Raw genomic sequence first — 12,355 nt, 5'->3', positions numbered from 1 at the left:
TAGCAAATGTACAACGTTTCGACAAGATGATGACAAAACCTTGTCGAAACGTTGTACATTTGCTGTCACGTTAAACTTATATTAAAGTTTTTCTTCATTACCCATTTAAGCCGTCTCCAGCCATTATATGACAAGATTTTGTTAAGAGTCTAAAAAAACAAAGACTGCAATTCTTCTTCAGACTCAAAATTTTTTGTGAAATGTCCGACTAAATATATTGCAAAGTTCAAGCAGATTGAAATAATATTGAAAAACAGAAAGGACCACTTATACAACTGAATCAAGAGTAAGGCACCTTAGGTAGTGATTACAGTAACAGAATTTTGAAATAATTGAAAGTTTTGTGTTGTCAATTTAGGAAAGTGTGCATGTTAAAAACAATTCAAAGCCAAAAATTATGCATTGCCAAAAAAAAAGTTAAGTTTTGTTGATTTTTTTGGGTGCATGTAAATTTCAAATATAAAAACAAAAAAATTTTAGAAAGATGGTAAAATGAACATATATTTAAAAATATGCATAAACAAATAAGCAACATAAGAATTGCAGCAGTGGGCAAATGCATTAACATCTGCATACAACGAGTGATAAGGTATATATTTCGGTGATTGATTGATTGTTTTTCCAGTTAAAATATCAATAAAACTGTAGAGACAAGACTTAAATATGAAGTTACCAACTGATATTTCCACTGGATTTAAAATAACACTAGGAATTTATATTTTGATGAGCTTTCACAAAAATAATTTTATCATAGTGCAACAATCCAATATTGTAGACCCAATGGCTATTTTAAATCAAAGACACATGAAATACTTGGGATTTTGAATTAAGTTGTATATCCACTCTTAGAAAATAATTAAACAAGCTTGTTACAAAAATATTTTTATACCTACCTTCAGTGTCCTTTTATTGTTTTTATTAACACTTCCAACAAAAATATTGTAATCTCATCATCATAGAATTCGTGATTCGCTGCACAACCATTTTTATCAACTAAAAGAATTGAACTTTTTCCATTTTTTATTTTCAAATATTGAAATGGCATTGAAGAAATAATTACAAGTAGGATTTATACATATCTTCTTTTGTTAAAGTAAAAGACACAGTCAGCTACTAAGCTTCTATTTGTTAGAGAACATATTCTACCAGCTTTATGTATCATGAGGTTTTTTAATAAGAAAAGATGTTATTCACATTTTCAACATATTTACCAAAGAGACATGTTTGAATCTTTATGTTCAGAATATGAAAAACATGATATTGAATTTAATATTGAACTTGAAAAAATTGTAGGCAGCTGTTTCTTTTATAGGGATGTCAGACGAAAACACTGCAGTTTTTACAAAACCTGTTTTAGTTAATAACCAAAACTGCTCAAGATAGATAAAACTTTTATTTGTAACTTGTGTATATTAAAAAAGTACGAGAAAAGAGAGGGTCTTCTCAGTATTTTGTACTCTCACCAATCTTTTATTACACTTGAAAATTAGCTAAATCAGAGTAATATTATATTTTTGTAAATGTTTATGTGTAGTGAAAGTGTTTCTGTTAGTAATCCATAAACAACAAAACCTTTTATACACAAAAATTAATATTCTGCCTACATTATATAACCATAGAAATATACGGGAAATATATCCAGAGTTTTTTTTTTGTTGTTGTTGTTTCAAAAATCTAGTAAATATATTTCTTTTGGGTATGACGTTTCTTCGACCTTCCTTTTTATAAGTCCCGGATCTACTGTCAAAGAATAGTTAAAAACAGGTGATACATATTAATAATAAATGTTCCAGATTCATACATATTTGAACGGTATAATTACATTAAAATTTGATCGTGGAGTTCGTATATACGAGGAAAACAGTTTTCACATATCTTATGCGATTTTCTGTCTTTTTATTGCACAAATGGGATGGCGTTTGAATGCTTGTAATAGAGGAGAACGCAATTAACTAGTTAAGAATGAGGCTATTTCACATAAGAAAGCAATGTTTCTTTCAGTTAAATTAAATCACAAGGTGTATGTGTTTGTACGTATCTTGTTCAGAAGGAGGTATTGCATACACTCACGCCATCGAAAGTTTTCTTGTGTTTTTATTGGTTATCTGTTTTCTGCACATTTCTTGTCTATGCTAAGTCGCGTTACCAACAACGCGTACTTTGTTCACAGCGTTATAAGAATAATGTTGCACTGTTTTAAAGTCGAGTTTGTTAAGCGATCTATTTTACGAGTCATCCGGTTATTAATAAAACGGTTTCGCTACAGGCCCATCTGTTGAATAACATAAGTAAAGTGTGCGGTTACAAGTAAAAGAATTTGTAACGCTTCTTTGTAGAAATGTTTTTAAATACAACTTTCAATAGGGGCGGATCGAAATAAAAACAATATCGTGGAGTTTATTATAAACTTAATTTTTTTTTTTCAGTTTTGTCAATTACAGTTGACAGTACTTTGAGGCAGTAGGCAGAAGACCAAGTACCTTATTGAACTGAAGAAAACCCACAAAGAGGCAGCAAATAGATATGTGTGTTGTAAAAAAAATGCATATATTTAGATTAAATGTTTGTGGCGGTGGAAATTTGATTCCTTTGGATAGCCTGATCGCTGGCAGCCAGTCAGACGCTATTATTTATCCTCTCTCTCTATTCCTTTTTTTTTCGCGACAATGCCGTAAGAATGTTGGACTGAAACCACTTAAAAACAAATGGATCATAGAATATATTTTTTTCGTAAGTGTTCTGTCTTTGTGTGTGTGTTAAATAGACAAAGAAGCTTTGAACCATTATTTATGTTTATGTTATGCGTGACGGATGATAATAACAGTATCTGTACCTTTCTTATGCTATTAGTATGATAAAAGTTAAAGCAAAGCCGTCCTTAAGGCAAAGCAAGCAAGGCAGCTGCCTAAGGACCCCCGTTAACATAATCTGCATAGTTATTTTAGGAGTGATTTTTAAAGATGAAGCTATAACCCCCTCCCCCTAACACATATGGATTAACCCATTAAACTAACGAACTACGTCATTCTGTTGTGCACTATGTTTACATTTTCTTTACATTGAATATTATGGGGGGGGGGGGGCTCGCACTTTGCATCTTACCTAGGGCCCCGAGTGGATGAGGCCGGCTTTTAGCTAGTGCATATATAGTTTAACTATGGTTTGCATTTAGTGCATTAATTTAACTTTAAACTACTTAATTTCACACTATGGCGAAAATGTAGGTGAGACTGTTTAAAGTTTTGTTTTAGGAACGACATAGTTCAGGGATGTGGTTTACGTAATTTTTATATTTTATACCCTTGTTCCCTAGATGGCAGCACAAGCATAAAGCAAAAGGTTAGTCATTAAGTAAAACTTCAAATTATATTCTAGACGGTTTACTTATCTAATTACTTAATTATACAGAGAAATAAAAATTAAAAAGCAGAGAGAAAATAATATAAAAATATTTTACTTCATTTGATAGGGGCAAAAAAAAAATAGTTTGCTGCCAGTCAATGTGTTGATGCTTGATTGAGTGAAATGCGTGACATGCGTTCTTCGCGTGTAAAGTGATAACATTGATGGCAGTTTTTCTGTTTTGTTTTTTATAAACACGAACTCTTAAGCGGTTTGTTTCGTCATTTTTTCTGTGCGCTGGCTTTTCAACTTTGCCAAATATGTTTTTTTTTGGGGGGGGGTTCCTTTAGGGTTGTTAACAGAACCCGTTTTTGGGTGTAATAGAGCTGAATCAAACGTATGGATGTCGGTATAGGGCTTAGGAATAGTACTGACAAAAATAGGTTTAATACTTCTGCTACTTTCAGTTTTTATCTCTGTGTTCATGCACTTGTCTTTTTAAGAGAACACTAACGTACCGCCACCTATCGACAATGTGAGAAAATATTTATGATAGTGAAATTAGTAGTCACATTAAAATTTAAGTATAACAAAAGTAGATGGAGATTCAGAAATGCTCATAGCCATAATATTTGATTATCAGTTTAAAAAGTGTACTTTTCAGTTAAGTGTTTGAAAATGATATTACCCTTGTCTAGAATGGTCTTATATTTAAAACACGATCTAAATACTTTAAACTGTATTCAGTATTTTAATCACTTCCCAAATAAAATCAAGAAAAAGCCCTTGTTATGTATTCGATGCAGTAGCTTTAAAATTCTGAGTGTCACGTGGCTTAAGCAATGTAGCTAGAATTGAGTGGCACAGGAAGTTAGACCTGACTGACCTCACCATTCTTAATTCAACACTGTGTCGTGTGTGTGGCAAGTACACCCCGGGTTCCTCAACCTTGATCTTTGACGTAGTTTAGCGTCAGCAAGTTAAGAGAGAACAGACAAGCAGGTTGATCAGTTTAGCTTAGTTAGGCTTTTACGCGGGATATTTATATATCTGTTTAGTAAATAACGTTGTCATTTCACTTCGAGGTCTTAGGCGAGGAGGTTATTGACGGAGAACGGAGAGTGGTCTACCGATAAGCATATTCAAAGATCCCCGTTACTTAGACAACTGTACGTTTACTCTGCTAGTACTATCTTAAATAGGATTTTCGCAAACGTTGGGAGGAAACGTTCATTTTTTGTGTGGATTATACTTTATAGAGATAAAGTAGCTGAGTGAAGTAAATGAACATACAAGCTTCAAGTTTAACCGTGACTAGCTGGTAGATACCGTAGAGAATTTCCCAAGTTCATTCATTATATTTTATTGTTTGTATTGACGTTCGCTCATAATGCAGTCTTGTCAAAATAGAAGTGGATACCGGGAAACCAGCCTACAACTACAAGGTCGAAAGGGCGCAACTAATAATAATTTTTATCACAAGAAGGTAAGGTACTGTCTCGTACAAGTATGATTAGCATTTACAGCTGTTTGTGATATTAACTTATCACCTTGTGCGATAGGTAATTCGTCGTATGATTTTAGGCTAAAAAAATATATCCACCAGAATAGATGTAAATCATATCTAATTTGATATACCGAGAAATTTTCTCGCTGTATTAAAACATACTAGAAGTGGGTCTTGTGGCAGTATTAGGGCGTGGTTCTCTGTGGACAATTCATTCATGCCGGGATCCCTTAATTATGTGCGTATCGCAACCGGGATTACTTTTCTCCACGTAGGACCATCACCTAATATGTGTGTAGAAAGATTCTGATTAGGAAAACACAACTGGCTGTTTATAATTTTCAGAATGACAAGTTAGTCGAAATTGTATATTCGTAAATGAACGTAATAACAATAATAATACCAGTAAAGAAACGTGTTACACTTAAGGCTTTAGTATTAATAAAGTAGAAGCGCTTATATTACAATATATTATACATAACATTGTTACTTTCTAAAGTATTGTTTAATCTACTGATCTATCCATATTTATAACATTATTAGAGCTCAGCAGTTCTTAATCGTGAAGGAGCTTTAAAATGTGATAGTTTTATACGTCTTGATAGGGGCTTTTGTTTTAGTAGTACCACCTTTTAGCTAAGTACTGTAAAACTACTGTTGTGTGGCTTGCTGTATCTATAACTAGACTAGAGTAAAGCAGAAAATAAAAAAAAACTTGAAGTACACAGTACTCACAACCGTATATATATATATATTATGTGTTTTAAATTTCTGAATTCATTTTTTAAATCACCTTATTGCAGAAAACTTATTTCAACATGGGATTTGACTTGAATAGAAAGTACACATCTCAATGTATTTGTAATAATAATTATTATACGTAGTACTACTAACATTAGATTGATCTATCTTTTTAGCAGTAAATAGTAGTATTTCTGTATCTAAGTTGTTGTTTTTCGTAATTTAAATATAAGTTATTTTGATGTGCCCAGTGAATTAGAAGGAATTATTTGTGAAAGAGTTGTACGTGTTTACTTGTAACCTTTTCATTCATGACGTAGTTAAACTGTTCACTGCTAGGGTTTTTAAAATCGTGTTAATCAATAGGTAAAGATGTGTGATTGGCTCTTACAATATTATAATGTGCCAACAGGTGACGTATAACGTGTTAATCAATAGGTAAAGATGTGTGATTGGCTCTTACAATATTATAATGTGCCAACGGGTAACGTATAACGTGTTAATCAATAGGTAAAGATGTGTGATTGGCTCTTACAATATTATAATGTGCCAACGGGTGACGTATAACGTGTTAATCAATAGGTAAAGATGTGTGATTGGCTCTTACAATATTATAATGTGCCAACGGATGACGTATAACGTGTTAATCAATAGGTAAAGGTGTGTGATTGACTCTTACAATATTATAATGTGCCAACGGATGACGTATAACGTGTTAATCAATAGGTAAAGATGTGTGATTGGCTCTTACAATATTATAATGTGCCAACAGGTATACACTTTGTATACACTATAAAATCGTACATTTTTCACACGTACAAAATTAGCCACATTTTCTATGTTTTTTTATTATTATTATTATTAAATTAAGCAGTTATCAATTAAAGATTATATAGAATGATAGGTTTCTTTTTTGTGAGTCTATAACACTTAAATACACCATTTCATCAATTAAAGATACTATTTACTGGCTAATATAAATCTTTAATTCCACAACAAAGGAATCTGCTATTTAAATACCGTCAAGCCTTCTTTATCCTTAGCGTAACTAATGTCGATTAAGAAATTGGTAACTACGCGTAGTATTTTCGTTAGAATAAATTTTTCCACAGAGCTGACTTCAATAAAATGACACCATTCAAACATAGCTTAAGTAAGACAGACTACATGAAAGAAACGTAGAGGTCTGATCTGATATTTACTCAAGTTGCTCCCAGGTCACAATACAACGTGTCATATCGTTGACGTCATTGGGTAGTTGTCTAGTGACGCAAGACAAACTGGAGTGAAATGACAGTCGGGTCACAAAGTAGAAGTATAAATTATTTTAAGTGTGAATATCCAGTGATGCGTTTAGTATATCCAATCGAAATAGGCTAAGTTTAATAGTGGTGGAATATCGAATACGAGAAGGTTGTTCAAACATAGGATCTAGATTGAATTCTTGAGTAGTTATACTACCACGTATTTTGATTTTTATAAATTATCTTTTTGCAATTCTCATACAGTCCACACCTTCATATACCTCTGTAGTCGGAGAGACCCTGCTTCCTGAACCTCCCTCCTCTGTAACAGTAAGCTTGTGAATATATGTACTGTAAATGTTTACAAGGATGTAGGTGGGGGGTTCAGATTTTTAGCTTTTAAAATTTTAAAATCAATTAACCATAGATACCGATACCATAGTCGCTACGCGCGCATCTGTTTTTAACTGTTATTATTAACACACTACCCCCACTTTCCAAACCGTGTCTACGGCCTTGGCTTACAACATATAATATTATGTAACACATATATAACCATAAAAAAAACCCGACGGCACAGTTAAAGAGAGTAATTTATTCTTATCAAAATTGTTATTGTTACATGTATTGCATACATTTCGCGAAATTCTTTACACAAAAGTGCATCATCTAATTTGTATTCTTCGTAAGTCCTAACCTGTGCCATTTATAACCTTATTTGTGGGGGAAAAAAAAACAAAGATTACTTATCTGAATAGAGATTCTAAGAAATGCTATTCATCCTCTGATTATCAATTTCAAAATCTGTTAGATAACTAAATTTAGACAAGGGATAAGTTTGGGAAAACATAAATTACAAATGATGTTTCTGATATCTGACATACCCTTATTTTTTGACGAGAGTATTTTTTTATCGATTAATAAATAGCTGACGGGATTAAACGAATTTTGTGCATGTCTCAACCAAACGACCTTCATTGGAACCTTGAGAGAGAGAAGAAGGCTACTTTATGTTCTGGTGAAGGTCTGTCGAAACGTTGACCACACAACACAATCCACCAACCTTTACAGCGACAATAACCATTTTTCTGTCTATCCTTAGTTTGCCATTAATAATTAGCATTTCAAAAAATTAGATGCCCCAGCAGCTAGATATACACAACTGTCAAAACTAACCACGACGTTCGATGATATGGTGGCGAAATGTGTTAAAATTAGATGCCCCAGCAACTAGATATACACAACTGTCAAAACTAACCACGACGTTCGATGGTATGGTGGCGAAATGTGTTAAAATTAGATGCCCCAGCAGCTAGATATACACAACTGTCAAAACTAACCACGACGTGGCGAAATGTTTATTCTTACATTGTTTGGTTGAAGTTATATTCCAGTTTCGGACGTTTAGTTTTAAATGTTTGGATGTTTGGGACAGGAAATTCGAGAGAAGGTATTAATTTCACGTTTTATTTTACCGAACTTTCTGTGCACTTATTTAACTTACATTTCATTGTATCGAAACCAGTACACCGACACATTTCAGATGTATTAGTTTGAAAACAATCTTTTCATTTTCTTTGTTTATATATATACTCAGATGTACCCCTGCGATGTACAGTGAGAGGCTTATGAAAGTTTTGTTGTTTTTTCGAAATATGCCAGTGACAATATGAAGATTAACAGCACATAAGAATCAAATTATTCGTGTCCACTGGGCTTGATTATTTAAATAACATTTTATTTTCTAGTTTAGTTTTTTCCTATAAAAAAAAGCAATAATTACCATATGACTTAAGTGAGATGTTTTTATCTTGAACGTATGCGTCAAAAAGAAATCCCTCAAATTATTGATGGGATTTGAAAACGAAGTATAGTTGTAGAATTACTATTTTACCAGTTATGAATGTAAATTGTGATTCTGTTTTTGTCATAAACATATCAGTAATGATTGATAGATGTACACAGACTGTATGTAAGGGAAACAGGAGAAATCCTATCAGTACCCCTAGTGGACACCCCCCCCTGACTGATCTATATTTAACTAGCACTGGAGCTATGAAATTTTCAAATTTGATAGGTCCAAATTAAAAAGGCCTAGGAAGAGGTATTGCTAAAATTTCTCTTAAATTATACAAGGATTTATCTGTTTACTAATAGTTGAACAAAATGTGACTGTACGGTTTATTTACGTATATTGTGTTATTTACCAGTGTGCAGTAAAGACGAACCTTTTTTGCATGTACGTGTATAAATTTAACATCAAAAACCATGTACTTAACCAACTTTACAACTCCTCATCAAAAACTCAAATCGAAGAAAGGTTCTTTTTTGTAGAAAATTTTTGCGAACCGTGTTTGAGGGACTTTATGCGTTGAATGATAAGCTTTTAAATGTTAAATTATAGGTATTTATTCTATGAACTTTTAAGACTAATTAAGTTACAAGTTATATCTGCATGCACATGTTCTGTCTGAATAGCTCGTACACTTATACTTTTAGTTCTGCACTCAAAACTGGTACACTAGTTTTATACCGCTTCTCGTCAGCCCAGGAAGTTCTGAACGTTCTTCGAGAGTGAATTTTTCTGTACTAATACATAAACTGAAGGCCTTGTATGGTTTACTTTGTTAGTGAATATCTATTGCTAAAGCCACTAATAAGTTATTTTCTTAGTAGAGTATAAAGTTTTATAAAGAAAAGCTTTTTTATTTTAAATATATCGTAGTGGAGAATGTTCATCTTGTGGTACTCATTACGTTATCAGTATTCCTAATGGAGCTTAGTGATGCGTACGTACTGGTACAGTCATACAGGTAGCTATGCTAAGTTGTAGATAGTCAGGTTAGGCCTTCTTGTGTGTGAGCATGAAGCGATTATCCTGGAATGTACCCTCCCCTACTTAGCCTCAGGGTGGTGGTTAAGGGCTTGTTCGTTGCTTGCTAAGAAGAAAGAAATGGAAGTGCAACGACGCTTATATAGAGGGTCTGTAGCGTTACGATCTAAACACCACAACACGCAGGTCCTTGGACGTTTTCATGAATAATAGCAAATTAAGGTTCATGTGGGTAGTGAGTGCACGAATCACACATAACACGAAAATATCTTAATTAATGTAGTTTAAACGTGATATCCAAGAATCTAATAATAGATTGAAGACAGAAATAACTCGAACAAGATCAAACCTGTTTGTAATAATAAAGTATGAAGACGGCTTGAATTGGTAATGAAAGAACTATTACAAGTTTAGCATGGTAAATGTACAACATACCTAATGATGTCAAAACGTTGTTCAAACTTGGGGTCTAACATGGCCTAATAGTTAAGGCGCTCGACTCGCAACCTGAGGGTCGTGGGTTCGTCACCGAACATGCTCTTCCTTTCAGTTGTGGGAGTGTTATAGTGGGACTGTCAATCCCACTATTCGTTGATAAAAGACTAGTCCACAAGAGTTTGCGGTGTTGACCAGCTGCCTTCCTTCTAGTCTAACACTGATCAGTTAAGGACGGCTAGCGCAGATAGCTCACGTGTAGCTTTGCGAGAAATTCAAACCTAATTTTAATGCCTCGAATTTGTTTCCACGCCATCAAATTTTAAAGCTTGAATGTGGAATTTATCGGTTCTGTAGAGAATGGAAAATCATGATTTAATAATTTTTGTGTTGCTAGATTTATTTACTCAGAACTGTCTGAGCTTCTTTCTCACGAATGTCATCTATAAATTCACCAATGCTATAAACGTTTTTGTGGAGTTTAATCCCACTTTTCAGTATGATATTGAGTCGTACATCACAAGCAAGCAGTGATGGTAGATACAGGTATGCCAGTGAGGTGACTTAAATAAAATATGAATGTAAGTTTAACCAAATCTCTTTAGTTGTACTGATTAGATGTCAAAAGTTTTGTTATTAATCTCGAAATGTTTATTTGGGTTTTGTTTCTCTCTCTCTCCCCTTTTTCGTAGTTTTTTAGCTAGTCTTTTTATCGACACCTTAGTGTATTGCAAGCTACGTTTTTTTTTGTTGTTGTTGTTGCTTTGTTCTAACGAATTGCTATAATGCGAGCAACAGGGAAAGTAATTTATTTTCTAAGCCAAACTGTGAATGTTTGTACGGATGAAAAAATAATACCTGTACGTAATACAAAGAGCTTGTTTCGATACATACTTACACAAACTAGTTTTCGTGACATTTTCCTTGAAATTTTGTTAACGATAACTCGTCAAGGTCACACTAAACAGAATCACTGTAGGAAATAACGACGAAATTATATAAGGAAAACACTAGAACATGGTGTTGTCTCCTCTTGTTTACCACAAAACTGAGTTCCATAATTTACGTATTATTTAGCGTATTACATCCATTCAACATGCACTGTAATTCTGAACCAGTTACAAGTAGTATAAGCTGTGCACATGTTTGTTGTACAGACAAACAAGAATGCTATGATTTACATTGATTTAGAAGCATTGAACATTGTCAGAGTTTACTTCCTAGTGAACTAAAGAATCGAGATGTTATGTCCAATGCAACATATTACTTGATGTAAAAGAATCGTATCACACTGTTTATACCTTTTGACTGCGAAACGGGGAACACTAGGTATTATAATACTAATATAGTATGCCAAACTTTGCTTGGTTCGTGATATTCTTTTAATATAATTATTAATTAATCGTACTTTGTTTTTATACAGATTTCTGGCTGTCAGTAGTGTGTAATGTTACGAGTATTTTCTAATGTGAAGTGACAAAATTTGTTGGGAGGGGGCGGTATTTTCTTTCATTTTTTATTTACAGAAAATTAAAAAGAAAAACGTGAAAGATTGCGTCTTAAACAAATCGATTTAGTTCGTTTTTCAAAACACTTTTAACTCGAAATATAGGAGTTAGGCGTCGTTACGGAATAAATATTTGTAAAAAAAATGATGTAGGCTCCTGATCTTCACAGAATATAAATGACGAAAAAAGAATTGAAATTGTAAGGAGGGCGTGGAAGATCAAGGGTTGTTGTTTTAGGGGGGTGGGTGATGGGGGTCAACCTTGGCTGAACTGATTTGTATTAATATTCGATAATCTAAATAAATGTTTTGCATATTTTAAATTGTAACCCTCATGTATGGGGCAAAGGGGTTTTAACTTTAATGATTGGATCGTCCGATGTACGTGAAAATGGGCGTGGACACGGTTGGCACTGTTCAAAGCAGGTACCTACTTATAGATTTTTCGAAATTTTCACACTGGGGCCACAAATGGGTTTCAGTATCTTCTCCGCGTGTGGAGGGGGAACTCCCAAGATTTACTTGCTTGCCCAGATTTACACGAAAATGATGTGAAAATGTTTTTGGTGGTTTCCCAGAATTTTCTCAAGTAATCTACTACTACTTGGGTTGAATTAACATTTTCAAAATAATTTTTATAGAACAATTAGAAACACGAACTTGTAAAACTGGAAAGTCTGTTTTTTTTGCCGATAGTCTGTGTATAATGAAAAAAAAAACAACAAACAAACAATACATAGATCTTT

The 12,355-nt window shown here is 33.4% G+C and overlaps 1 protein-coding gene across 3 annotated transcripts in view; it reads left to right on the top strand.

Moving 5' to 3' along the window:
• Window positions 1-12,355, top strand: part of LOC106460232 (protein alan shepard-like) — a 117,457-nt gene that overhangs the window by 56,304 nt on the left and 48,798 nt on the right. Inside the window, exon 1 of one of the 3 annotated variants that reach the window (XM_022386897.1) lies at window positions 4,257-4,828. The exons of the other annotated variants lie outside the window; for them this stretch is intronic. Coding sequence (XP_022242605.1) covers window positions 4,733-4,828 — 96 coding nt within the window. The 5' untranslated portion in view covers window positions 4,257-4,732. Of the gene's footprint in view, window positions 1-4,256; window positions 4,829-12,355 lie in introns of those variants that run through there. 3 annotated transcript variants of the gene reach the window in all.

This window comes from Limulus polyphemus, unplaced genomic scaffold (genome assembly GCF_000517525.1).
Source record: "Limulus polyphemus unplaced genomic scaffold, Limulus_polyphemus-2.1.2 Scaffold731, whole genome shotgun sequence".
Classification (NCBI taxonomy): domain Eukaryota; kingdom Metazoa; phylum Arthropoda; class Merostomata; order Xiphosura; family Limulidae; genus Limulus; species Limulus polyphemus.
This window is presented reverse-complemented; position numbering and strand designations above follow the sequence as displayed.